Below are 27,818 nucleotides of genomic sequence, written 5' to 3' on the forward strand. Positions count from 1 at the left end.
TTCCCTTCTTTTACACAGGAAGAGCTTTGTTCTACATAACTGTCCATTAACTTATTTATCCATATTTCTAAATTTAATCCGTTCACAGTGCCCACAGTATCTAAGTAACGTTCACAGCACTTCCTAGGTCAAAAGAGCATTTACTTAGCACTTAGATGAACAAGCATTTGTGTCCTCGCAATATGAGGGGGCAGAGTGATAGTACAGTGGGTAGCATGTTTGCCTACACACAACAAACCTGAGTTAGCTCCCTGGTATTGCCTATGGTAGCGTCCTGCCAGGATTGATCCTTGAACACAGCCAGATGTGGCAGCCTCCCTCCCTCCAAAAAAGCCATATGGAGGCTGGAGCAATAGGACAGCGGATAGGGTGTTTGCCTTGTATGTGGCCAACCCAGGTTCAATTCCCAGCATCCCGTATGGTCCCCTGAGCACTGCCAGGAGTAATTCCTGCGTGCAGAGCCAGGGGTGGCCCCTGAGCATCGCAGGGTGTGACCCAAAAAGTCCCCTCCCTCCTGCCAAAAAAAAGAAAAAGACTCCCGAGTACCGAGATGGGATTGACTCCAAGGACCACCAGAACAAACAAAATACTAAGTTTTTGGTATGTTATGTGGTGTATCAAACCCTGTTCTCTTATAAGACTGCTATGTACACACACATACATGCACACACACACGTGCGCACACATATGAGCATGCAACGCTCAACACATAAAAACGTATTAGTAATCTCTTATAGAAGGGCTTAACGGCCCCTGGCTGAAACACAACAATCTTCACACTCTAAGGAAAGTTTTTTGGAGAATTTTCATGCAAACAACACAGAATAAATTATTTCAGTTCTGCTTTGGGGCAGGGGTTCGGGATGGAAATATCCAAAATATGGTGGTGGAAAGGCTGTAATGGTGGTGGGGTTGGTTTTCAAATATTAAATGTAATCAAATATTGTGAACTACTTTAAAAAATTAAATAATTTAAAAAATAAAGGGGCTGGAGCAATAGCACAGTGGGTAGGGCGTTTGTCTTGCACGCAGCCAAACTGGGTTCAATTCCCAGCATCCCATATGGTTCCCTGAGCACCACCGGGGGTAATTCCTAAGTACAGAGCCAGGAGTGACACCTGTGCATCACCGGGTGTGACCCAAAAAGCAAAAAAATAATAATAATAATGATAATTTAAAAAATAAATAAAAATAAACATAAAAACTGCTACATAAGGCATGTTAGCTACATCCCTTGGTTTGCACAACGATTTTGGTTTTTTTGGGGGGTGAGGGGGGACAATAGATTTATTGGAAAGGAGTGGGTAAAAGGAAAAAACAATTTTTTTTCTTTTTTGCCATACCCAGTAGTGTTGGGAATCAAACCTAGGACTCCCACATGCCAAGCATGAGTTTAGCCTAAAATTTTTACCTAATTTTTATCTAGAATTTAGCAACTGCTAAAAACCCCAATTTCATAAAGACATTATGTCACTGAATGGGATTTGGTGCCATCTACTGTTGAAAGGAAATTACCTAGAATTCAGTTACTGCTAGATCAACAAGCTGTGCTTCCGGTCTTTTAAGAGATTTCCCTCCCTCCCCTCCCCCCCCCCACCCCCCACTTTTTGGGTCACACCCGGCAATGCTCAGGGGCTACCCCTGGCTCTGCACTCAGGAATTACCCCCGATGGTGCTTGGGGGACCATATGGGATGCCGGGTAATGAACCCAGGTCAGTCGCGTGCCAGGAAAATGCTCTCCCCCCTGGACTATTTCACTCTGGCCCTGGAAAACGTGAAACATCTCGATGGGTTTCCTTACCACAGTGCTTCAACACAAATTGGGAATAGGGAACTAAGAAAGCCTTGTTTAACTGTAAGAACAGGGCCTACTGGAGGCACAAACAGATCAACTCAGCTTATGAGCAAAGGTGGGAGGAGCAGAGATAACACAGGGGTTAAGGCACAAGTTTGGTCCCCAGTTCCACAGATCATCCCCTGAGCTCTGCCAAGAGTGATCCCTGTACAAGGAAGGAGCCAAGACTAAGCCGAGTACCACCAGGTGTGGTTCAAAACCCAAAATTAAATTTTTTAAAAAGGAGAAAGGAAGAGTCTGATTGTAAGATTAAGGTAAATAGGAGCCAGATAACACAGAAACTATGTAGGTCAAAGGAGAGTGGAGAGAATTGCATGTAGTGAGACATGATTAAAAAAATCTAACTGCTCTGCAAACTGTAGAACAACTCAGGATTCAGGATAGTTAAGTGGAACATGATCGAGATGAAAACAGACATACACTATAAATGGCTGAATTTCAAATGTTTGTTCGGGGGACACTCACAGTGGTGCCTGGATCAAACCCAAGCTCTTGCAAAACATGTTCACCAGTCTTTTGAACCATTTTCCCAGTCCCTACATTGGAAAGTAGAACCAACTAGTAGACAGTGCAAGTTGTGAGAAAGAAAATAATCAAAGATGGGTGCTTCCCCCCTTCTGCCGTGCCGGGATATGACTTAGTGGTACAATACATGCTTCCCATTTATGAATCCATGGGCTCAACAGCCAGCACAATAGTACAGTGGGTAGGGCATTTGTCTTGCACATGGCCTACCCTGGTTTGATCTCTGGCACCCCTTATGACCAGAGTGATCCCTAAGGGCAGAGCTTCGAGTAACCAAGAATAGCGCGAGGTGTGGCCAAAAATAAAATAAATTTTGTAACTTATAAAAGTGAGAGACACAGAGAGAGATCAAAGATGGGACTGGGGAGATAGTTCAGTGTGCTAGAGCACATGCCTGGCATGTGCATAACCCTAAATCAGATCACTTGGCACTGCAAGCCCCTACCCTACACCACCTGGTATAGCCTGGTGGCCCCCCAGCACCATTAGTCCTAAGTAGTGAACCAGTTGGCAACTATTAACAGGACCAAACCCTACGTCCCATGAGCACTGCTTGGGAAGTCCAAAACCAAAAGATGGCTTTTAGGAATATGGATCTGATGAGTAAACAGCTGAATGATGGAATCATGGCCTGCTTCCTGAACTGGGCAAGACTCATCCAATTTGTTATCCAATGTTGTTAACTTTGAACTCACAGGTCATATTCATTAATTTTCCTACACAATTATATAAACATGCCTAATTTTCAATACTTTTACCAGCAGGTAAAAAACTAGGGGGAAAACATTTTTCTGCAAATTTACTAAGTTGAAATTTGCATGGGAATGGCTTTTTAAGTCACACCTGGTGGTGCTGAGGCAGTATGCTGAGAATCAAACCTAGATCCCCTTGCATGAAAAACATATTCTCAATCCATTCAGCTCTCTGGTCCCTAAGTTGAACATTTTATATTGGTTATTTGTATTACTTCTGTAAAATGTTTATATCATTATGCATTTGTCTATTAGATGTGTGTTTTCCTTGTACTATTCTATGTACATTAAGAAATCTACAGGGGTTGGAGCTATAGTACAGTGGGTAAGGCGTTTGCCTTACATGCAGCTGCCCTTGGCTTGATCCCCAGTATCCCATATGGTCCCCCAAGCACCACCAGGAATAATTCCTGAGTGTAGAGCTTGAAGTAATCCCTGTGCATTGCCGGGTGTGACCCAAAAAGAAAAAAAAAGGAGAAATCTATGGAGTCTTAGTGACAGGGGCTAAGACACTTGCCTTGGAAACTGAAACTGACAGTGGTTCACAACCTGGGACCACATAAGTAATGTCCCCCAAGTAATGCCAGGAGTGATCCTGAGCACAGCACAGAGCCAGGAGTAATCTCTGAGCACCACTGAATATTTGTCCCCTCCTCCCCCCCCAAAAAAAAAAACAAAACCAAAAATGAGATACAGCACAGGGGTGCTTGTCTTGAATCCTGCTGACCCCAACACCTCATATTGTCAAGTGACCTCTGGGCACTCTCGGGTGTGACCCCAACCCTCCAAGGGACTGAAATTTAAAAAAAAAATTTTTCTTTTCAGGAAACATCACCTCAGACTGGCCTTCTCAGATCCTACCACCACCCCATCTAAAGTAACCTGACCTCAATGATTCTCTGTCAAATCACCCCCAACCTGTTGGTAACACTATCTTGTTCATTCCTTTTTTTGTACCCTCACGATGTCTCCCTTGGTCTTCCCAGAGAAAGGGGTCGAGAAAGCAAAATCCTGTTTTATTTTGGTTGCCTTTGACAGGGCAAAACCTGGGGGAGATGTAGTGCCGGAATGGAGCTCGTGCTCCCAAACTGGTCATGTGCTCTACCACTTGAGATTCCTGGCCCGTCCATTTCCATCTTCAACTCCACATCTCCGGATTCAGTTGTTTACCCCGTAGTAGGCGCTCAGTTAATACTTGTGTAAGAGGGAGCTGGGGAGTACAGGAGGTAGCCAAGACCCAGCAGCAAGAATAGTCATGAGCACTGACCGTTGCGGTCCGGGTAACTCCCATCCCACAAAAAAAAAAAAAAAGTTTTAAATAAAAATTGTCTATGAGTGAGTAGGTAAACAACTGGAGGGCCCTGTTTCCTCGTCCAAATTTACAGCGTTCCCTAGGATTCATTCGTGTGATGTCGATCAGTGTTAATTCTGTGATCTGGAACCAGCAGCCCTTTCCGTCCTGTTTCTCTCCAGCCTTAGGTCCCCATCCAAACACAGCACTACGCTAGTGAAACTGAACTTGGGGCCGCTCCCCGCACCACCCGCTCCCCAGGCCCGACACTGGAACGAGCCGAGCAGCACCACATTTCCGCAGACCCGGTCGAGCCCCGCCCCGGGCGGCGGGCGGAGCCGAGCGCTCGAGCGGCTTACCAGTTCGTCCGGACTGAGCACTCCAAACTGCACTCTCTTGATGGTGCGCAGCGGGCATGCGCTGTCCCCGGAGGGGGGGCCTCCTCCGTGCATCGCGGAGGCCGACGCGCTGCGCAGGCGCAAACCTCACTACAAAAAGCCTGCGCCGCCTCCACCTAGGCGCTCAGACCCCGTTGGGGCGGCCACCGGGAAAGACCTCCCAGAGAAGGGAGGAAAAAACCCCGGAGGAGGGAAGGGTGGGGGAGGGAAAGAGGCGGGGAAACGAAAAAGAGCGAAAGGCGCTCTCCTCTCCGGTTCCGGAGATTTTTTTCGCCCCCCAAAAGGAAAAAAAAAAGGGGGAGGGAAAGGAAAGGGTTCTGGGGGAAGGAAGAAGAAAAGGGGTAACGAATAAATAAATAACCGGGTCCTGAACGGCAGAGGTTAAGCAGTTTGTCTCTCCCCCTTCCGGGAGCAGCCTCCTTCTCCAACCGTCCCGGCCGCGCTCTCGGCGCTTCTGAGGAGCGAACCGACCGAATGACGACCTTTATAGACTCGCCCCGGCTTCCCCGCCCCTTCCTTTCCCGCCCTCCCTTGCGCTACGGGGCCGCCTGCCCTGGCCTGCACGGGGCGCGCGCCGGAGTGGTTGGTCCTCCCCAGTTCTCTGGTTGGGCGACCTTTTGAAATGACAGGGGGGGAGGAGAACTTTTCAATACCTCGTCGCCTCCCTTCGCTGCTCCCTCCCGCACTAAAGCTTAAGGCTTGAAGATTCGAGGGTAAATACAGGCCGCTTTTATTCTAGTTTGGAATGTGGTTTCATCTTCAACAAGTCTCTCGGTATTTTTGTTTCCCCCCTCTGGAAAATAGTCTGTTCTGAGAATCCGTAATGGAGAGGCGGGGCCGATCGGGTCATCCCAAGTAGGTTCCGGGAGGGGGGAAGTGCAGGGGCCGTCCTTCATCATGAATATGCAGTAATTCGCTGAATATGCATGAACAGATCAAAATGGCTTGATATTTGTTGAGCGGCCTCCGGGGACAGGTAGGCATCTCCGGGCCTCTAATGGAGCGCTGTACGGAGCTCTGGTCCTGGATCCCCGGTTCTCAGCACTCGCAGAAGCGTCGGCTCGAGACCCTGCTCCGGAAGGAGGCTGGCTACAGTCCGGGAGAGATCACGGGACCGCGACGAACCGGGAAAAGGAGATTAGCCTTGGGGCGGGACATAGGTCCTGAGGGATTCATGGTCGAGGCATTTGAAGATTAAGAAATCCTCCCCCTTCTGGAATATTTCAGAAATAAGATGAGGGTGTGGACGGGGATCCCTAGGGATTCTCCAATAAGAGTGGTGCAGGACTTCCACTCTCCTTCCAAAGCAGAGCTGACTGCACAGGCACTTTCAGAGCTATCCCTGTTTGATGTCAATGTCACGTCACCATCCGAGAGGGGGAGGGGAAGTACAACCACGAGGAAGGGAGGAAAGGAAACCGCTGGTGGGAGGGGAAAAAAAAAAAAAGGCATATTCCCTTCCCCCAGTGCAGCTGCTTGATCTCTGCCTGAAAGTCCCAGTGCTCTCCCTACTGCTTAGGGAAAATCCTTCCCCTGGATCTTAACTGCCCTGCCCGCCTCAGCCCCATATATCTGCTCCTTACCCCTTCTCATTTGCCCTCATCCCCAAACCCGGCCCAGACTTCACATCTCTTGGTTCCCAGGCTTGTTCCAGGTCTTCCAGGCACTCCTCTCCCCACCAGTTCTTTTCTGGTCACTTGTTCTCATGTTTTTATTTCAGACTCTTCCTGTTTTACCCCTGCCCCCCCAACCCCCAGGCTCGCAGATACAGTCTCTCACTCCTCCACCTGCCCTTCCCTCTCACAGCTGAGGTTCTGGGCTGTGATGATGGCAATGCTGCCCAGTACAACCCCTGCGCCCATGATGTCAGAAGGTGCCACGGTCTCATAGAGCACATAATACTGCAGCATCAGAGCTACCACCACTTCCGAGTGCAAGACAGCACACACCAGGGCAGGGTGGGCCTTGGTCACCGCATAGCTTACGCACACAAAGGAGACCAGAGCAAGTATTCCCACAGCCCCGACACAGCTCCAAGTCAGAGGGTCATAGGGCAACACGGGGGTCTGCAACAGAAATAGGCCTGGCACCGAGCCCGCCAGTCCTACCAAGCCAAACAGGAAGGCCACTGTTGGCAGGCAAGAGGGAAAGTTCAGCGAGCGATATACCAAAAGTCCTAGGGACAGTGCCAGGCCACCCAGAAAAGCGAGCACGTAACCCAGGGCAGTGTAGAGGCCCGTGGTCCCCTCCTGTAGTGTCCCTAGTCCAGGTCCCACAATGATGATTAATCCCAGAGTGCTGCCCAATAGGCCACACCAGTCATAGCCGCTGAGCCCCTGGCTCTCCAGGCAGAGAGCAAGAAGAGCAGAGCAGACCGTGGAAGAACCTTTGCGGACGGTGGCAGCGTTGCCAGCAGGTACCACCTGCACCGCGCTGTAGGCACATCCAATGCTGAGGACGTTGAGCAGGGCGTGGACGAAGGCCCGGCCCCGGACTTCGGGAGGTCCCAACAGTGGATCACCACGTAGTTGAAGTATCAGGGCAATGGGAAGGTGGAAGAGGCATCGGCAGATGAGCAGCTCCAGCGAGGGTAAGTGAGAGGCCTGGTAAGCCATACGGGAGAAGGGGCCCACAAAGCCAGCAGGCAGACCCCCACCCAGCAGTGCCACTAGCAGGCCCTTGGTGGCATCAGAGGGCCAGCAGCGCTGGTTCGAGGGCAGGCTGGACGGAGTGGAGGGCGGTGATGGTTGGGTGAAGTCAGGCAGGTTGAAGTAGGGATGGCTGCTAGCCTGTTCGGGAGAAAAGAGCTCAGACATTAGGGCAGCCGTGGCCCGGGGAACCTGGGGTAGAACAAATGCCAGGCTGGGATCTGGAACCGTGTGGAAGAGGGAGGGGGGCAGGTTCTCATTCCCCCCACTCCTCACCCCAGAGACAGACTCTCTTGCTGAGGAAGTACTGGGAATTAGAAAGGGCGTGAAAGCTGATAGCATAGGCCCTAAGCCCCTGAGTCAGGAACAGAGCACAGTCAGGGTTGTGCTGTTCCTGCCAGGAGGTGAAAAGAGGACCCAAGGATGCTATGTTGGTTTGAGCAAAGGGGAGGCAGCCTTAGGTGTTTGTGCGATGTCACAGGTCCCAGGGACATCTGGATACACCAGTATGAATTTCATTGGTGGGTGTCTCAAGGACAGCTGGGAAGTTTCAGGGAAGTAGGGGAAGAGGAGCAGCCACAGGGACAGGGGCCAAAACAATTTGGCCCCACACTCACCATCTCTCCTTGGACTTTCTCCTCTCCTCCTGGCTCAGGGGGCCTGGGCCCTCAGAGCTCCAGCCATTGTGACCTGGCTGGAGGGGAGGAGCGGGTTCTTTTCCTGGAACCTTCCCGGGGCGGGGGTGGGGAGGGCAGCTTTATATATGTCTCCATGACTCCCAAGTTTGCTAATTCTTTTTCTCTTTTCAGGAACATCTCTGTGATGAGACTGCTTGGGCTTTTAACTTGTTTAAGTGTCCTGCCTTATTTCAGAGATCTTTAAAGTGACCACTGAGGGTTGTTACCTTCAAAACTAGTTTTGAATTTTTCAACACCAGGGACTGTCCCTCTGGAGTTTCAGGGTGATCTTCCACCGGTTTTTTGTTGGTAGTGGCACGGCCTAGGTACCCACCGCAGCTTCTGCATTTACATACACGTATATATAGATGTAGATGTTTTTGCCGGTGGGGACCAAAATACCAGGCCCTGTTCATAGGTGCTGGTAGTCATTTGAGTGTGCCTATCTGAAGGGCCAAAACCTTCCTGGCCCATGCCCTAGCTGGGGGTCGCTTTGCATTTCTAAGTAAAGTGCAGGCGCTTGTCCAGGGTGCCCCTGTGAGCACCAGTGTCAAGCGCGAGGCTTTGGGGGCCCCACTGGGCCTGAGTGGGGGGAGCCTGCCATATTGTGTGTGCCGTGAGCGTGCGTGCTCAGCGGCTTGTGTGCACCGCCAAGTGAAGGGCATGCAGGGGGCGGGGAAGGGGGGGTGTTGTCCCTTCCTAGGAAATGGGTGGTCGTACGGTCCTACAGGGGTACTGCACTCAAACCCGCGCCCGGCTCGGTGTCCAAACGGCCGGCGCAGCGCCCCTGGGTTCCCGGGATCCGTCCGCGCGACTGGCTTGGGTCGCGCCTGCCCGAAGCCCGCGCCGGGAGCCCGGTCGGTGGCGGCTGCGCGGCGCCGGCCTCGTCTCGGCGGCGGCGGCGCTGGGGGGGGACTGTTTCCGGGGGTGGGGGTGGGGGTAGGACCGGGGCGGGGGGAGCCGATGATGTCAGCGGCGGCGGCGGCGGCGGCGGGGCCGGGCCGGGGCCGGGCGCTGGGGGGGCCGGGGCCGGAGCCGGAGCCGGAGCTGGAGGCGGGCGAAATCCGAGCGGCCGGGGGCGGCCACAGTGATGAGCCGGGCCTGGCGGACGCGGCGCCATCGCAGTCAGGTGGGCCCCAGGGCGAACCGGGCAGGGCTAGGGCGGACCGGAGCAAACAGCCGGGCCCCCTCCCTGCTGCCCGGCGCCGCGGGGGCCCGGGCCGCGCCCCGCGCCGGGGCCTCTCCACTTTGGAGTTGACCTGGGGGCTCCGGGGTCGAGAATTCAGCCTGGCCCCGCCCCCGGCGCGCTGGGCGCTGGGGGCGACTAAGTGGGCCGGGGTAGCGCGTCCAACTGAGCGGCGGCGCGGGGCTGGGGGGGGCCGGTGAGGGGGGGCGATCGCCTGGGGCCGTGAAGGGGCGGCGCGCACTTTCCCTCGGGTGGGTTAATTCTGCAGCCTAATGACCCCCTCCCCCCCGGGGGGCAGGTTGGGGCTGGGGTGGGGCGGTGTGAGCCCGGGACGGCCGTGCGAAGCTGCTCTGAGGGCGATGGCGTAGGAACCAGACAGAGGGGGGAGGGGCGGGCCGCCGAGTGCCCCAGAGTTGGGGTGTGCAGGGTGCGCAGGGCTAGCCGGGACCCTGGAGCTGCGCGCCGTCGGGGTTGGGTTGTGGCCGAGTTCTGGAGCCTCTGTGTCGCCTGCTGTTAGGGGCAAGGTAAACCTCTCCCGGGCACCCTGTTGGCTGCTCTGGCAGCCAGAGGTACTAGTAGGGCTTTCCCTGGCCTTGGGGATAGAAAACCAGATGGAGGGGTGCTGAGCGCCGTGGGCAGAATAACGAGATACGACCCTGTGACAGGTCCTAGTTCAAAGCAAGGAATATACTCGGAGTTTGTGAGATGAGAGGGTTTACGTGTTTTTATTCCAGCATGTGTACATGTATGTGTCTTGGGTTGCACGCATGAACTATTTAGGAACTTGTTTTCTGCGTAGCTGGTCTGCTTGTTGTGTTGTGGAGGCACCAGAATGCAGGGGCCCAGTTGTGTCCCCGTATGAGTCAAAAAGGGCTGTGTTTGAGTCCCATTTCTGTAGCCCAGCTGAGGTGTGGTTTACTCCTGGGGTGGATAGGCGACCGGATGGATTTGAGTGTGAGAAGCGAGTCACCCAGCGGGGGTGGGGTTGCGTGTCTAGAACTCAGGTCTGCGGATCATGTGGGAACCGGAAGGAAACCCCAAGGGGTCGCAGGCACTTGAGGGGCAGCCAGGGGCTTCCGGTGGAATGCACAGCAACCTGTACATTCATGGGATCCTGGGCAGCGGACAGAGGGGGAAGGTTATGTGTTTGTAACATTCTCCACCGGATTCTTCGGTGGCGTTGTTTGTGGGAGCCTGTTCGCACGGCTGGGCTGGGAGGCAAGCCGGGCAGAAAGCACTTGTAGGGCGGGAGGTGGCATGACAAGGGCAATGTGGGCCTCAGACTCCACAGATCAGCCACAAGCTGCGTGTGCATGCCTGCCTCCTGTGTTTGAGTGGCCCTGTGGGGCTGTGGGGGAGGAGAGGACGTGCTACGAAGAAGGCAGGGAAGAGAAAAATGGGGCAGAGCAAGCGAGGGTTGTACCCACTGGGTGCTGTCGTGCTGCCCAGTTCATGTTTGTGCAGGGGCTCTGTGCTCGCCCCTGTTGGCCCTCCCAGCATGTCAGGGTCACTGGGAAGAGAGGCCTGGCAGCTGGAAGGGAACTAAGCTGGGACAGAGTGACTCCATGGCCATGTTTACGTAAAGGACGGGTGAGATTCTTGTCGCTGCAATGAAAAAAAGAAACGAAGTTTTTAGTCTCCTCTTGCTGCTTCACCCTCTTTAGCCCCCTTGTGCGTGACTCTGCTCTCCTGCCTCTTCTGTGACGCTCGCACACTGGGCCACCCCCACACTGAGAAGGGTCTAGAAAGGGAAAGGAATTCGCTCATAAGGCAGATTCCTCAGAACAGGTTTTCCTCACCTCTGGGGCCTGGTGTGTGTGTCTGCGTGTCATTGTGTGTGTGTGTGTGTGTGTGTGTGTGTGTGGTGTTTTCCAGGTGTAGCTGAGACTGTGGGGGAACTGTGCATATGCATGTGTGCGTTCAGGTGTGCACATAGCTGAGACAGGGTGGATATGCATGGGGGTCAAGGGTGAGGGTGCTGGCTGCTGTGTGAGGCCCAACAGGTGCACCACATGGCTTAGTAGAAAGTAAAAAGTTCTAGGCTAGAACTGAGCAATTATGGCTCACTTCCTTCTGGCATTTTCCCTACTAAGCCTTAGTTTTCATTTGTAAGATGGGGCCAGTTTCCTGCCAGGCCTACCTACTAGCAGGGTTGTAAATAAGTGAAAGTATGTAAATAAGTAAATAAGTAGGCGGGGCGATAGCACAGCGGGTAGGGCGTTTGCCTTGCATGCAGCCGACCTGGGTTCGATTCCTCCATTCCTCTCAGAGAGCCCGGCAAGCTACTGAGAGTATTCTGCAGGGCAGAGCCTGGCAAGCTACCCGTGGCGTAGTTGATATGCCAAAAACAGTAACAAGTCTCACAATGGAGACGTTACTGGTGCCGGCTTGAGCAAATCAATGAACAACTGGATGACAGTGCTACAGTAAATAAGTAGCTTATGGGAAATGTACCAGGAAAGTAGCAGTAGGTCTGGTTTGTTTTGATTTGGCTTTGGGGGGTTACTCTTTCTTTGTGTTTGTTTTGTTTTGGGCAATATCCAGCAATGTTTAAGGGTTACTCCTGGCTCTGTACTCAGGAGTCATTCACTCCTGGTGGTACTCATATAGACCATATAGAATGTTGGGGATCAAACCCGTGTCAGCCATGTGTAAGGCAAGAGCCCTGCCTGCTGTAATATTGTTTTGGCGCTTTAGGATTACTCTTGGCTATATGCTAAGGGATCAACCCTGGCAGTGCTCTGTGTTATATGCAGTGCTAGGGATTGAAATGAGGTTGACTATGTGCAAGGCACGTGTTGTAACCTCTGTACTCTCCTTCCAGCACTGCAGTTTGGAGGTTATGCCTGTGTCTGCCACTGTCAGCCTTCTGCCACTGAGCCTCTTACTGGGATTTGGCTAATAATAATAGCAGTAAACAATTTAGCACTTACTGTGTATCAGGCACTATTGTATACATGGTCAGTCATTCAGCCTTTGCAAGACCTCATGGAAGTGAATGTTCCTATTCCGTCTCTTTTTCAATGAGATAACTAAGGCTCATAGGAGAATTCGCCCAAAGTCACTTAGCTAGTTAGAAGTAAAACCTAATTTGAACCCCAGAAGTCAGATCCCAATTCCGTGCTCCTTAAACTATATTTTGATGCTTTCTGTGGACCTCTGTGCTACACACACACACACACACACACACACACACACACACACACACACACACACCACTTTTCCCCAGTTTCTGCATAATTTAGAACCTGTAGAAATCCATTTTAGAAAACTAGTGTGGTTGGACAGTGACTCAGAGCTTCCCAGCCTAGGGACAGAGAACTTAATATCTTTCTCTAGATACTGGCTGAACGGTTGCAGAATGTTAATGAGCCAGGGAAAGGAGAGCTTGTCCTTGTCCTTTAGATCAGGGAGGGCCAAGAAGAAGGTAGCATGTGTATTAGATTGGAGTAGGAGAATAAGCATGCATATGTTGCAATTGGAGGACACAATGGCTGCTTGGACAAAAACTAAACACAGACAAGATTAGAGAGGAAGGCTGTACTAGGCCAAAGCCCTTGAATGCCAGTCTGAGGAATCTGAACTTTATTCTGGAATAAGTGAGGACCTGTGAAGGTTTTATAGCCCAGGAATGATCCTACTAAGGAAGGTAAACCAAAGACAGGGGAATAAGCTGGGAGGTCATTGTCAGGAGCCATGAAAGTGTTAACCGTGGCCTGAGCTAATTTGGAGGCCAGAGGCAGGTCCAAGCCAGACCTCTTAAGGGCCAGATTTGTGACCACTGGATGTTGGGAGTGAAACATAGACAAGACACAGCATTCAGCACATGAGACTTGTGTCATCATTTCTGTAACATGCGGGATGGCCATAGACCCCTTCAGAACAGTATATATGGGGAAAAAAATAACATATATTCTTTGTTATTAATAATAACATAATTCTGGCTTCACATTTGATTTTTTTTGTGGGGGGGGGAGATGGGGTGGGCTACTCCCTGCAGTGATAAGGGCTTACTCCCTGCTCTGTGCTCAGGGAACACTCCTTGTAGTGCTCAGGAGACAATATTGTGGTACCAGGGATCAAATTGGGTCAGCCACACGCAAGGTAATTGTGTTAACCCTGCACTTTCTCTTCAGTTCCCGCATTTGAATTTTGAGGAAGGGTGGGCCAGGGGCAGGTACAGTGCACTCCAGGCAGTGCTCAGGAGACCATATTTAGTGGGGGATGGAACTCAGGTTGGCCACTTGCAGGGCAAGTCGGCAAGTCTCTTACCCATTGCCCATTGTACTGTCTCTTTAGTCCCTGTATTTGAATTTTTTTTTTTTTTTTTTTTTTTTTTTTTTTTTGCTTTTTGGGTCACACCCGGCGATGCACAGGGGTTACTCCTAGCTCTGCACTCAGGAATTACCCCTTGCGGTGCTCAGAGGACCATATGAGATGCTGGGAATCGAACCCGGGTTGACCACGTGCAAGGCAAATGCCCTACCCACTGTGCTATTGCTCCAACCCCTGTATTTGAATTTTGACTGCGCTGTTCATAAGCTTTGTGACCATGAGCAAAGGATATCCCTCTGTGAGCCTCAGTTTCATCAACTATATAATTGTGCTAATAGAAGTACTTTGGGTGGCTACTTTCAGGAAATTTTTAAGTGAGGTAGTGTACATAAAGCCTTTGAAAGTGTTCAGATAATATATGGGTATCCCAGAAGTGGCTGTTATCCCCAAATATATATTTGCAGTTCCTAACCAGCTCAGTACAACACCCAAGATGATTTCCTTCCTGAGCTGGGACAGTTTTCAGGTAGGTTGGTTTAGTTTTGTTTGTGTGGTGGACTGGAGTGATAGCACAGTGGGTAAGGCATTTGCCTTGCATGCGGCCGACCCGGGTTCGATTCCTCCATCCCTCTCAGAGAGCACAGCAAGCTACCAAGAGTATCCTGCCCACACAGCAGAGCCTGGCAAGCTACCCGTGATGTATTCGATATGCCAAAAACAGTAACAAAAAGTCTCACAATGGAGATGTTACTGGTGCCCGCTCGAGCAAATCGATGAACAACAGGACTACAGTGCTATAGTGTGTGATGCCAGGAATTGAATCCAGGGCCTTATACATACCAGGTGGGTACTCTACCACTGACCTACCCTTCTGGCCCCAAACTGATCCTGAGAAACCCAACAGGCCTTTCCAAGAGTTACGGTTGTCCACACACAGCCACAAGTCCCTAGGTTGTGCGGGTGAGTAAACCTGCCAAGGGGGTGAGTGGCACTGGATTCAAACTTGCTTTGTTCACCTATGAGGGCTGCCACTTTCTCAAGGAGGGGAGGGCGGGTTGTAGTTACTCTTTTTTTTTTTTTTTTTTTAACCAGACCCAGTGGTACTCAGGATCTGCTCATGACTCTGTGCTTGGGATAAAGCCAGGTCGTACGATGACTTCTGCTGGTGCTTTGTGGCAGTGGGGGGTGGGGGGGGCAGAGAGGGAGGAAGACCACATGCAGAGGTAGCTCAGCCCAATAGCTCAACCTATTGAGCTGTCTGTCTCTCTGACCCTCTCTTTATTTTTACCAAAGTTCCAGATGGTCTAGTGCAGGCCATAATGAATACTATTGTAAGAAAATGACTTTTCTCTGCACTACTCTCAACATTTTGGCATCAAATATATAGTTTCTTCACATGAATTCTCTGACACTACCTGAGTATCATACAATTTGACTCAATCCTGTTACAGTCTCCCTGGATATAGAGTCACATCTATCTCAGTCCCACAGACTTCCCTCAGGCACAGTCACCTGTCCAGCTATAAACTGGGGAATCCTAGGGAATCCTACCATCTCCTCCTCAGATTCAAAAATTTTGCTTGGCTGACTTAAGGATTCTGGAAAACACCTAGGTTTACTGAGTTAAATATAATAAGGATATGACTGTTTTAAAAATACAAGTGGCCTACAGGGGATAAGGCTCCTTGCATGCAGCTGACCCATTTTATTTTTTGGTTTTTGGTTTTTGAGCCACACCCAGTGGTGGTCAGGAGTTACTCCTGGCTCTGCGCTCAGGGATCATTCCTGGCTTCTGTTGGAACTCAGGGGACCTGTAGGGTCCTGAGAACTGAATCTGGTTGGCGACATACAAGGCAAGTGCCTTAGCTCCTCTAGCCCCCCTCACCCCAGTTTGATCCCTGACATCATATATGATCCCCAAGCAGGACAGAGTGACCCCTGAGCACAGACAAGGAAAGTAAGTAAGGACCCAAAACAAAATAACATAAGTGAACCGGGACAGAGCTATTATTATACAGGAGGTAATGTTGCCTCGTATGCAGCCGACCCCAGTTTAAATCCCTGGCAGCACATATGGTCCCCTGAGCACTGGTAGGAGTCAGGTAGTGCCCAAGCACTGCCTAAGCACAGAACAAAGAGTAGCCCCTGACCAATGCCCCACCAGAATATACAAGTGAATAATAACCCAGATGAAGAGGTGTGTAAGGTGAACTATGAAGGACCCTGAGCACAAGAGCTTCTGTCCCTTGAATTGGGGTGCACCACCCTTTTGACATGGATGTGTCACAAACCCGGAATCTCTCTAAACCTTTAGTATAAGAAATTTTTGTTTTGTTTTATTTTTTGTTTTCTTATTTTTGGGTCATACCCGAGGATGCACAAGGGTTACTCCTGGCTCGTGCACTCAGGAATTACTCCTGGCGGTGCTCGGGGGACCTTATGGGATGCTGGGAATCAAACCCAGGTCGGCCGCATACAAGGCAAACACCCTACCCACTGTGTTGTCACTCCAGCCTCTATAGGAATTTTTAATTGTTTTGTTGGGGTTGGAAAGATAATACAGCAAGTAGGGCACTTTCCTTGCATAGGGCCGACCTGGGTTCGACCATAAGGTCCTTCAAACATTTCCAGGAGTAATCCCTGAGCATTACCGAGTGTTACCCAAAACCCTTCCCCCCGAAATAAAAGATAATTTGTTCTTTTTTGTTTTGGGACCACACTCAGCAGTGCGCAGGAGCTTTTTCCACCTCAGTGCTTAGGGGATACTCCCAGCAGTGCTTGGGAACACGCAGTGCCAGGGATTGAAACTGCAAAGCATATATTTAGCCTGCCCAATTGTGCTTGCCCCAAAATAAACAATTTTTATTTTGTAAGCATAATTTTTTGGGGGGCCACACTCAGCAATGTCCAGGGGTTATTCCTGGCTCTGCACTCAGGAATCACTCCTGGCAGTGCTTGGGGGACCACACAGGGTGCTAGGGATTGAACCTGGGCTGGCCACATGCAAGGTAAGTAAGCACCCTACCTTCTATATTGTTGCTTTGGCCCCCGGGCATAATCAATTATTAACTCGATCTCTAGTCCCTATGCCCCCACTGAAGCTGAAAAATTTCAAGCTTCTAGTCATGGCTCAGTTTTCTGTTGACAAGCCCCCCTCCTAAAGCTATTTGAGAACCCTCTGGAACAAAAGACATACCTAACATCCATGAATCCCAAAGTTTGTAGGAATGCTGTATCAGAACAGAGGTAAAAGACAAACTAATAGAATGAAGATGCTTCTTGAACCACTATTATTTGAGATCTTAAAATTTTAGGAACTTTGTCATGATTGGGACAAATATACAGATTTATGATGTAAAATCACCAGGAGCTTGGGCTTTGGAGCCAAAATTCCCAGACTCAAATCTTGCTAACTTGTCGTATACTCTTGGAAAAGCAGTTTAGCATCAAATCCTTGGTTCATTGTTTTATTTTATTTGGGTGGGAGAGAGTCTAGGGTCACAAACAGTGGCTTTTCCTACCTCTGCTCAAGAATGACCTCAGTGATACTTGGGAGACCATATGCAGTGCTGGACATCGAACCAAGGCTAGCAGCGTGCAGAGCAAACACCTTATACTGATTCTTGTACTGATTCTTTGGCTCCCTCATTCTTTTTGTTTGGTTTGTATTTGTTTGGGGCCACACCCACCTGTGTTCAGGGCTTACTCCTGGATCTGCGCTCAGGCATCACTTCTGGGAGGCTCAGAAGACCATATGTTGTGCCAAGGATCCAACCTAGGTCTTCCACATGCAAGGGCAAGTGCCCTACCTGCTGTATGCCTGTCCGTTGTACTATCTCTCTGCCACCCCTATTGTTCTTTTTTAAATATTATTATTATTTGGTCACATCTGGTGGTACTCAGACGAGATTGGGGGCGTTCAGGGTGGTATGGCCATAGACACATCTGATGGTACTCAGGAGTCTCTCTTGGCAGTGTTTGGGGCACCCATTGGTGGAACCAGACCTCCTGCCTGCAAAGTACATGATCCAGTCTGTTGTGCTTTTGTGCTGTCTCCCTGGACCTTAGTCTCTGATTTTGTTTTGGGTTTTTAAGAATGGGGGGACCACACCTGAGGATGTGCAGGGGTTAGTCCTGGCTCTGTGTTCAAGGATCACTTCTGGCAGGCTCAGGGGACCACATTGGATGCTGAGGATTGAACCCAGGTTGTCCATGCGCAAGGCAAGCACCCTACCCACTGTACTATCTCTCCAGCCCCTAGTCTTGTTTTAAATGGGGAAGTTACCTTTTAGAGTAGTGGGGAGCAGGTGAGGTAATGCAAGTAAAGAACAGGCTTTCAGGGCCCAGGGGACCAATCGAACTCATGCCAGGGACTAAGAAGCCTACCTTGGGGGCTGGAGTGATAGCACAGCAGGTAGGGCATTTGCCTTGCACTCAGCCAACCTGGGTTCGATTCCCAGCATCCCATATGGTCCCCTGAGCACTGCCAGGGGTAATTCCTGAGTGCAGAGCCAGGAGTGACACCTGTGCATCGCCGGGTGTGACCTAAAAAGCAAAAAAAAAAAAAAGCCTGCCTTGCTGTGTTTCTTCCGTTTACAACATTTAATCAACACCAGCCCCTCTGCCAGGGTTTCTAACCCATCCAGCAACTTATGGGATTATATTTCTGGTTTGTGTTGGGTAGTTGAAAATGATTAAACATTTTCTCCCACTGCCAGAGATTAAATCCAGGGCCTCACACATGTGAAGCATGTACTCTACTACCTCAGTATATTCTGAGCCATGTTTGAACTTTTGAGTATTATCCATGTATATGCCTTTCTTTGTCCTCCAGGAGGACCCAGAGCAGTCTTCTAGGAAAATGAAATGGACTATGGAGGAGAGGCCTTTTTAGGCCATAGTAACAACTAGGAAAAGTGTTTTTGGTGGGGTGCAAACTGTGAGAAGAACTGATGGACATGACTGACCCTAGGCACTTGGAAGGAGAGCACTCTCAGGCTCAGAGCGTGAATGTGAGGCCCTGGTGGCCTTCATTTGTCTCTCAGACCTCGCTCTGTGAACTGGCTGCACCTGTTGTTCACAGCTTCCTAACCTGTCCTATACCCTTGGAAAAGCAGTTTAGCATCAAAGCCTTGGTTCATTGTTTTATTTTATTTGGGTGGGAGAGGGTCTTGAATCACAAACAGTGCTCAGGGGCTCTTCCTGCCTCTGCTCAGGAATGACCTCGGTGATACTTGGGAGACCATATGCAGTGCTGCTTGACTTAGTCACAGAATAATCTCAGAACTTAAATCTTCAACTGCAAAATGGGGATTCTTTAGCTTTCCTTGTGTCTTTTGGAGAGGCAGCTGTGAAGTGTTTTTAGTGGAATAACCATCACAGCTTGATTTGGGGTTGCCTGCTTTAACTTATGGATAAGACTTGATGCAGAAGTTGAGGTTGGGTTGCATTTCTCCTTCACTCACCCCCTTTTTTAAAATTTTGTTGGGGGGTGGTAGAGAAGGGGTTTAGGCCACACCCAGGAGTATTCAGGGTCTATTCCTGCCTTGAGATCATATGTAGTCAGCCACATGCAAGGCAAGTGCCTTGTACTTGCTTTAGCTATCAACTTCCCTTTTTATTCTTTTTGTATTGTTTTTGTTTTTTGGGCCATACACAGTGGTGCGGTGGTGTTCTGGGCTTACTTCTAGCTCTGCTCTCAGGGATCACTCCTGATGGTGCTTGGGGACTGTATGTTTTGCTGAGGATCAAACCCAGGACAGTGCCTTACCCACTGTGCTATCTCTAAGGCTCATAGTTCACTTTTTTAAAATTTTTGTTTGGTTTGTTTTGGGGGCCATATTCAGCGATGCTCAGGGGTTACTCTTGGCTCTGCATTCAGGTATTATTCCTGGTGGAGCTCGGGGGACCTGGGGTTGCTGGGGATTAAAAACCTACAAGCCTTACTCTAATATCTCTGCAGCTCCCTTTAAATTTTTTTTTTGTTTGGGGGCCACACCCCATGGTGCTAGCTCTTCACTCAGGGACCACTCTGACGGACTTGGTAGAGTGGATCACATGGGCTGCCAGGGATTGAACCCCGGCCAGCCATATGCAAGACACTGTACCACCTACTGTACTATCTCTCTGGCTCCATAATTCCCTTTTTAAAATCCAAGCCCCAAAGCAACCAGCTCTCAGAGTAAAGAGTGGAACTCACTCCTGGGATGTCCATCTTTTCGGTGACTGGGACCCGTCTTTAATGGTGGTCTGGCGCCTTGGCTACAAGCTATTCCTGCCTAAGATATGGGGCTGGGGTGGGTGTGTGTGAGGAGGGCACCTCTGAATATGATGTATTATCTCCTCATATCTCAGAACTTGCCCAATAAAAAAGGTTCAGCAATCTATTTTGATATGTAATAAAGATACCAAATCTTTGGCTTCCTTTGAGCTGAGAAGATTGGGACTTGGGGGTGGTGGGGGACCACACCCTGTGGTGCTCAGGGATCACTTCTGGTGGTGCTTGGAGAACATTGTGTGGTGCTGGGGATCAAACCCTGGTTGACCTTGTGCAAGAAAACCACCCTGGGGCTGGAGCGATAGCACAGCGGGTAGGGAGTTTGCCTTCCACGCAGCCGACCCAGGTTCAATTCCCAGCATTCCACATGGTCCCCCGAGCCAGGAGTTATTCCTGAGTGCAGAGTCAGGAGTTGACCCCTGTGCATCACCGGGTGTGGCCCAAAAAAAAAAAAAAACAAAGAAAACCACTTTACCCTCTATACTATCTTTCCAGCCCTCAGAGGGACTTTGAGGGTGATTCAACAGGCTTCCCAGAACCAGGAATTGGCATACATTGCCAGATTGTTTGGAGGTGAATTAGAGATATGCAAATTACTTTGTTCCCATACATCTGGGACCAGCAGACCTAGCTTTGCCATAATTTTTGTGACCTTCTAGGTCTAAGTGTATGTGGCCTACAGGATCAGTCGTGCTATCCTCTTTGACACCCCTACCCCCTGGAACTCTTTCCTTCCCTGTTCCCTCCCTGAGGACATGCTTTCTTTTTCTCCACAGAACGAAGAGGTCCAGCAGAAGGGACTTGCTGAGCCACCCCCACCCCGCTCCATGTTGACTGTATTCTCAGGTGAGAGAGGGTACGACAGGTTTGCAGCTAGGAAAAGTTGGGCCTGAGGCAGCAGGCCAGCCAAGCCAGCCATTTGGTCTAGCCTAGGGAGTTCTGTGAAACAGTCAGCAGTGCTTGTGGGAGCTTCTTCCCCCCGAGTCTGTGATTTGGGAGGGTGTGACCCCTAACATTCACCATGACCTGAGGTATCCCTGGCTTCTTTCAGCCTAAGGTTTGACAGACGAGTGTTGGATGCTGGCTAGAGGTGGGTGGCTGAATAGGGTTAAACCCTTGACTCCTGTGACCGGAACTTGGCTGGCTTCCCACAACCTCTAATTCCCTCCTAGTTCACCCCTGACTTTAGAGACTTCTACCTTCTGCTCAGTCTCTGAGACCCTCCCCTGGCCTCTTCTTTTCCCTCTAGGCTGGCACCATGCCCCCCCCTGCAGAGGTGACGGACCCATCCCATGCCCCAGCCGTCCTGCGCCAGCTCAATGAGCAGCGGCTCCGTGGCCTCTTCTGTGATGTCACCCTCATAGCTGGAGACACCAAGTTCCCTGCTCATCGAAGTGTCCTAGCTGCTTCTAGTCCCTTCTTCAGAGAGGCCCTGCTTGCTTCAGCCCCATTGTCCCTCCCACCAGTCACAGGGGTCACGACCTCCAACCCTGCCACCACCACAACTGCCTCCTCCTCCACCTCCACTTCCACCTCCACTTCCTCCTCCTCCTCCCCGCCTCCAGCTTCACCCCCCACTTCATCCCCACCCCGGGTCCTGGAACTGCCAGGGGTCCCGGCAGCTGCCTTCTCTGATGTCCTCAACTTCATCTATAGTGCCCGGCTTGCCCTCCCCGATGGAGGAGGTGACGGGGCAGCTGTGGCTGAGATCGGAGCACTGGGGCGCCGTCTGGGCATATCTCGCCTGCAGGGCCTGGGGGAGGGAGGTGATGCCTGGGTGCCTCCTGTTCCAAACCCCATGGCCACCTCGCAGCCTGAAGATGACAGCTTTGGGCCCAGGCCGGCTGGGGAGTGGGAAGATAATAGGGCTGAGGCCCAAGCCCCTGATTCACAGCCCCTGCTACCCCGGCGACCCCTCCCCTGCCCTCGATGTGGGAAAAGCTTCATTCATCCCAAGCGACTGCAGACTCATGAGGCACAGTGCCGGCGGGGAGTGAGCACACGGGGCTCTGCAGGGCTGGGAGGAGGGGGCTCTGGCCCGAGTGGTCCTGCAGGAGTGGATGCTTCGGCCCTGCCTCCAGTGGCCTTCCGAGGTGGCCCTGAGCACGTGGTGAAGGTGGTGGGCGGCCACGTGCTGTATGTGTGCGCGGCCTGTGAGCGATCCTACGTGACCCTGTCCAGCCTGAAGAGGCACAGCAATGTGCACTCATGGCGGAGAAAGTACCCCTGCCGCTACTGTGAGAAGGTGTTCGCCCTGGCCGAGTACCGCACTAAGCATGAGGTGTGGCACACCGGGGAGCGCAGGTGAGTGGCCTGGACGGCTGGGGGCTGGGGTTCCAACCAAGCCAGGCAGCAGGGTCAAAGGTCAGCACTCAGAAACTACATGCACCAGGGAAGGAATGGCAGAGTGATGGGTGGGGCCCTTGTGGAGGTGCCTGACTCCACTTCCTCCTGATGACACACATACCTGTAGGTGCCACATCCTGGCTTGGGACTGTGAGGAAGACTTGAGAAGGAAAGAGGAAGTTCCCCTCAGGAAGGACTGTGGGAGCACAGGCATACCCAACACTTAAAAAGGTCTTTCTGTATGTGTCCTTGTTCATGAGACATTCTCCTGTTCTTCTGGGTTTTAAAGGAAAGCTTTGTGAAGAAATTGGGGTGCGTGATTATTCCTAGTTCACAGATGGACTAGCTGAAGCCTAGTCGTGTCTCACAGTCAGCATGGGCCACTGAGCTTAGACTTGTGTCCCGCCGAAGGCTGGTAGAGCGAGAGAAGCAACATAAGAAGGGGGCGAGCCAATGGCTGGGGGGTTGAGGTCCAAGTGGAAGACAGCGGAGGATATGGGAGGCCCTGGTCTTTTAGCTCCTGACTCAAATGGCTCTGTCCCTGTCCTGTTCCCTGCTGTCCGGCCCAGGTACCAGTGCATCTTCTGCTGGGAGACCTTTGTCACTTACTATAATCTGAAGACCCACCAGCGAGCCTTCCATGGCATTAGCCCCGGCCTGCTGGCCAGTGAGAAGACACCCAATGGCGGCTACAAGCCCAAGCTCAATACTCTCAAGCTCTATCGCCTGCTCCCCATGCGGGCAGCCAAGCGACCCTACAAGACCTACAGCCAGGGAGCCCCCGAGGCCCCGCTTTCTCCAAGCCTCACCACACCAGCCCCTGCAGCAATGCCAGCCACCCCACCGCCTGGACCCCCACCTGCCCCTGAGCCTGGCCCCCCACCCTCTGTCATCACTTTTGCCCGCCCAGCCCCTTCTGTTATTGTACACGGGGGCAGCGGAAGTAGCGGAGTAATGGGTAGGCCGGCCAGCACAGGGGGAGCCCAAGCTGCCTCAGTCATCACTTACACAGCTCCCCCAAGACCCCCCAAAAAACGTGAATACCCCCCGCCTCCTCCCGAGCCTGCAGCCATACCAGCCAGTCCAGCCAGCATGGGCAGCCCGGCAGCTGCAGCAGTGCCCACCACTGGCACAGAAGAGGGCAAGGGCCGAAACCCACGGGCTGGAAGGACTCTGACTTACACAGCCAAGCCAGTCGGTGGGCTCAGCGGGGCTGGGGGTCCCTCTGCAGGCTCTGGCCGGGGCCCCTCTCAGCTCCAGGCTCCACCTCCCCTATGTCAGATCACTGTGCGCATAGGCGAGGAAGCCATTGTCAAGCGCCGCATCTCAGAAACTGACTTGCGTCCTGGGGAGCTGAGCGGAGAGGAGGAAGAGGAGGAGGAGGACGAAGAGAACGAAGAGGAGGAGGAGGAGGAGGAAGAGGAGGAGGAATCAAAGGCGGGTGGGGAGGACCAGCTCTGGCGGCCCTACTACTCCTACAAGCCCAAGCGCAAGGCTGGAGCGGCAGGCACGGGTAGCAGCGGGGGCGGGGGGATGCCCAGGGGCCGCCGGCCACCCCGCTGGAGACAGAAGCTGGAGCGAAAGAGCTGGGAAGAGACCCCAGGAGCTGAAGGCCCTTCAGCACGTGCCCGCAGCGAGCGGAGACACCGCTGCGCCATCTGTGCCCAGACGTTCGCCACCCTGAGGAAGCTGCACAAGCACCAGGAGGCTCACAGCGGGGGCTCCCATGGCTCCCGGGCCGGTCGGAGGCCTTCCACCCGCTTCGCCTGCCCTCACTGCGCCAAAGTGTGTAAGACGGCAGCTGCCCTGAGCCGCCATGGGCAGAGACATGCTGCTGAGCGGCCCGGGGGTACCCCCACGCCCGTCATAGCGTACTCCAAGGGCAGTACCACCAACACCAGCCCTGGAGATGTCAAGGAGGAGGCCCCCCAAGAGATGCAAGTGTCCTCATCCAGTGGGGAGGCAGGTGGTGGGAATGCTGCTGCCGAAGCTTCTGAGACTTCCTCACTACAGGACCCTATCATCTCAGGGGGTGAGGAGCCCCCTGCACTGCCAGGCGGGGGGGCCTATGTATACCCACCCGTGCAGGAATTTCCACTGGCTCTGATTGGGAGTGGCCGGGAAGCTGGAGGTGGCCGGGGAAAACCTGGGAGTGAGGGGCCTGTGGGGGCTGGTGAGGGGGACCGGATGGAGGGGATGGAGACTGCCAAAGTCACCTTCTACCCTGAGCCCTACCCGCTTGTCTATGGGCCCCAGCTCCTCGCCGCCTACCCTTACAATTTCAGCAACCTGGCTGCTCTCCCAGTTGCTCTTAACATGGTCCTACCTGATGAGAAGGGCGGGGGGGCCCTTCCCTTCCTACCAGGGGTCTTTGGCTATGCGGTCAATCCTCAAGCTGCACCGCCTACTCCCCCAACTCCACCCCCTCCATCTCTTCCTCCAGCAGTGCCCCCTAAAGCGGAAGGGGAAAGGGAAGGGGTTGAGAGAACCCAGAAGGGAGATGTGGGGTGAACTCTCAGCCTAGGTCTTCCCCTTCTACCAGATTCTACCCTCCCTGAACCCCCTCGTCACTACTAGCTCCCTGGCTTCCCTGTCCCTCGGGAGCACCTCCCCCCCTCCACACTCTTGTGCAGGGATTTGGAGCCCCTGTAACTCAGGGGTCAGGCTGCTTTGTGTGAGATTGTAGTTTTCCCATCTCCTGGGAAGGGATCTTGGTAGTTCCCCTCTCAGCTCTCCTCCAGGGAATGGCCTCCATGAGGGGCAGGGCCACTCCCATTCCTTCTCTAGCCCTTGGGGCAACAGCAATATACTTAGATGAATCTCTACTCACAGCCCCCACCAGCTCTGAATGTCTAACACCCCCCCGCCATCCATAAACCTAGGGGGAAACCATCTCTCTCACCTAATGACCTTCCTTATTCTGAAGCTTTCTCTAAGCTCTTCCCCAGATGCTTTCTAGCACATTCCAGTCTTCATGGCCCAGGGCCCGGACCAGACCATTGTGATACCTGGCACCCACCAAGTATGACTCTGGATTCCATTCTTCCCAAGGGTGGGTTCCTGTGTCACCGTCTCCTTCACAGTAAGATGCCATGCCTTCTTCGACTTCAATGCCTTCCAATCTTCCATTATGGCCTCTCCCAGTCCAGATCAAGGCCATGTTGTGGGGGAGAACTATCCATTTGTCCCACCACAGAGCACTTTCCCAGTCCAGGGCAGCACCAGTCTTGACCCTATCTTTGCCCCCAAATCCACTAGCCCCAGATTCTCTCAAGGCAAAAGAGGTGAGCAGATAATACCTCTTCCTGCCTCTACAAATGGCCACTTCGGGGCTAGACCAGATTTGGGGGGTCAGGAAGAAGGAGCCCCATATGGGATGGGGAAGGAAATCCACTTTCTCCCTTTTTGTTTTGTTTTTGGTTGGGGGTTGGGGGAGGGTGGGTTGCTGATGGTTTCTCCCAGACTAGACCAAATAGCCAGAAAAATTATGGGGTTGAATGGGTGGGTAAACCCAAGATTTGCACATGACCTCCCATCCTTACCTTAACCCTATCTTCCCCACTGTCACTCTCCTCACCAGTCACTCCAGATGGTTTTTCGGGAACCATTCTACTCCCTTGGTGGGTCCCAGGGTATTCCCACCAACATTCCCTCCAAAATAGCACCTTACACACTATCTTTGACTCAGTTTCCCACACCCAAAGATCCCAGTCTAGGGATGGAGTACAGGGACCTTGAATAGTCCCTAAACCTTAATTTGCACTAGTTAACCCTGGTCAGGGGTCCCTACTGTTTTCCTTCCATTGGGGGAGACAGAAATGCTTGCTCCTATTACGTATAACTGGGCTTCCCCACTCTAATTGAATGAACACTTCCCATCCCTCCCACCTCCTAAACTCAAAAAACGAAAACCAGTCACAAAAAAGGGGGAGCCGTTTGGGGGAAGCAAATTTGAAAAAAAAAACACGGGAATTTAGAGGAGTGCAGTTTTTAAAAGGGGAAATGTTGCTAAAATAAAAATGGCAACTTTTTCCCTCAGCTATTGTTTTCTGGGGCCAAGACGGCTACCCTCTGGGCAGATGCTGAGAGAAGGAGATCACAGCTTTCGGAGGGGAGGAGTTAGGGGGAGACAGAGGAGCGTCTTCCTAGCTCTTACCCTCCCGGCCTATAGAAAGGAGTGGGTTTTCTATAGGCCCCCTGAATGTTAACCATGGAGGAGTGTTGCTCCTTCATTCCTCCTCTGCCTCTTTGCACTTTTCTTGGTCTTGGCCACAGTCTGAGTGAAGAGTTTCCTACTGAATGTACCAAGTTCCAATTTTTAAGGGGGAGGGGAGGGAGTTTAAAATGGGGAAATGAAAAAAAAATCACTAAAAAAAAAATCCCACAAATCTTGTCTCTGGCACTTTAGAAAAACTGCGAAAAATACATAATAAAGAATACATATATATCTACACACAACATATATATGTGTATATATGATTATATATACACAGCGGAACCATTTGAGAGAATGAGGAAGGCCTTGGAGGTGGGGTCAGAGGGCAGATGGGATGATATAATCCCCTTAATTCTTTACCCTGCACTTCTCTAAAATTGTGCAGAAGATGGAAGGGGGGTGAACATGGACCAGGGAATTTGAATATCAAAACAGGTCCAAATTCCAAAACCATCGGACATTTTGGGAGAGCTGAGATGGTAGAAATGAACTTCTTTGAAAATATAGGATAATAGTTTCTGAAATTTGGTGGTTCTGAGTGGCAAAATGGAAATTTTAATATGTATGTGATCTGAGGGATTGGATATTGTAAATTTCAGATGTTAGACATTTGGGATTTTGCGATTTCTTTTGAAAAGTATCCAGCCTTGTTAGTTAATGCCTTCTTTCCCCACGTCCCCTGGGAAGAAGGGTGATAGTAGAGAGGGAAGGTCACTGGTTCTGTGCCACAGCACACAAGATTTAGAATCCTACAGACTAGCTCTATTCGTAGTGAGGACCCAGATTTAGAGAAACTGACAAATATTTATCTCCGCATTTGTGTGTGTGTCCAACTCTCTAGGCCAATAAACCAACAAGACAAACAAACTGTGCTCTGCTGTGGGATGCCAGGTGCAATTATTTGTGTGGCTGGTGGGTTTGACTGGACAGGGTAATGCTTACCTGGGAGTTACTACCCCATTCTCCCTCACAGGACAACCTCCAACAATGAATAGGTGGAAGTTGTCCACCTATTCAACAATGAAGATTTCTGTTGACCCCGAGTACTTTAAATGTGCTGACAGCTATTAAATGCTCAAGCTGTCTTTCGTCTGATATCCAGGAAGAAAATGAACTCAATCAGGGCCAGAGTGATAGTATAGTGGGTGGGGTGCTTTGCCTTGCATGTGGCCAACTTGGGTTGGAACCATGGATCCATGGCATCCCATAAGGTTCCCCGGGCCTCACCAGGAGCAATCCATGTGTGCAAAACCAGGAGTAAGCCCTGAGCAATGTCAGCTATGCCCTGCCCCCACCAAAAATAAAAGAACTTTACACAGCCTGCTGGACACAAGATCTAATTGCAGAAGATCTAACTGCTTTAAGTCAGGT

The 27,818-nt window shown here is 51.5% G+C and overlaps 3 protein-coding genes across 4 annotated transcripts in view; 1 reads left to right on the top strand and 2 right to left on the bottom strand.

Moving 5' to 3' along the window:
* Positions 1-5,277, bottom strand: part of POLR2A (RNA polymerase II subunit A) — a 28,187-nt gene extending 22,910 nt beyond the window's left edge. Inside the window, exon 1 of the mRNA XM_055132012.1 lies at positions 4,784-5,277. Coding sequence (XP_054987987.1) covers positions 4,784-4,876 — 93 coding nt within the window. The 5' untranslated portion in view covers positions 4,877-5,277. The remainder of the gene's footprint in view (positions 1-4,783) is intronic.
* Positions 5,278-5,443: 166 nt separating this feature from the next.
* SLC35G6 (solute carrier family 35 member G6) lies at positions 5,444-7,638 on the bottom strand. Its single transcript, XM_055132204.1, has one exon. It carries the CDS (start codon positions 7,636-7,638, stop codon positions 6,598-6,600), a length of 1,041 nt encoding a protein of 346 aa, XP_054988179.1. The 3' UTR covers positions 5,444-6,597.
* Positions 7,277-27,319, top strand: ZBTB4 (zinc finger and BTB domain containing 4). 2 transcript variants are annotated; one of them, XM_055130309.1, is made up of 4 exons: positions 7,277-7,412; positions 20,662-20,731; positions 21,135-22,189; positions 22,801-27,319. In XM_055130309.1, the coding sequence occupies exons 3-4, from the start codon at positions 21,144-21,146 to the stop codon at positions 24,740-24,742; spliced, it is 2,988 nt and encodes a 995-aa protein (XP_054986284.1). In that variant the 5' UTR covers positions 7,277-7,412; positions 20,662-20,731; positions 21,135-21,143; the 3' UTR covers positions 24,743-27,319. The 2 variants fall into 2 exon arrangements, with proteins under 2 accessions (XP_054986284.1, XP_054986283.1); XM_055130308.1 differs by lacking the exon at positions 7,277-7,412 and adding an exon at positions 9,115-9,276.
* Positions 27,320-27,818: the final 499 nt, after the last annotated feature.

The sequence above is a fragment of the Sorex araneus genome, chromosome 3 (assembly GCF_027595985.1).
Source record: "Sorex araneus isolate mSorAra2 chromosome 3, mSorAra2.pri, whole genome shotgun sequence".
Lineage (NCBI taxonomy): Eukaryota > Metazoa > Chordata > Mammalia > Eulipotyphla > Soricidae > Sorex > Sorex araneus.

What these genes read in the sequence shown, in the direction of transcription:
- SLC35G6 (XM_055132204.1), bottom strand. Translation starts at nt 7,638, where the DNA reads ATGTCTGAGCTCTTTTCTCCCGAACAGGCTAGCAGCCATCCCTACTTC.
- ZBTB4 (XM_055130309.1), top strand. Translation starts at nt 21,144, where the DNA reads ATGCCCCCCCCTGCAGAGGTGACGGACCCATCCCATGCCCCAGCCGTC. An exon ending in TGGCACACCGGGGAGCGCAG is followed by an intron (nt 22,190 to 22,800) that starts GTGAGTGGCCTG and finishes TGTCCGGCCCAG; the next exon opens with GTACCAGTGCATCTTCTGCT.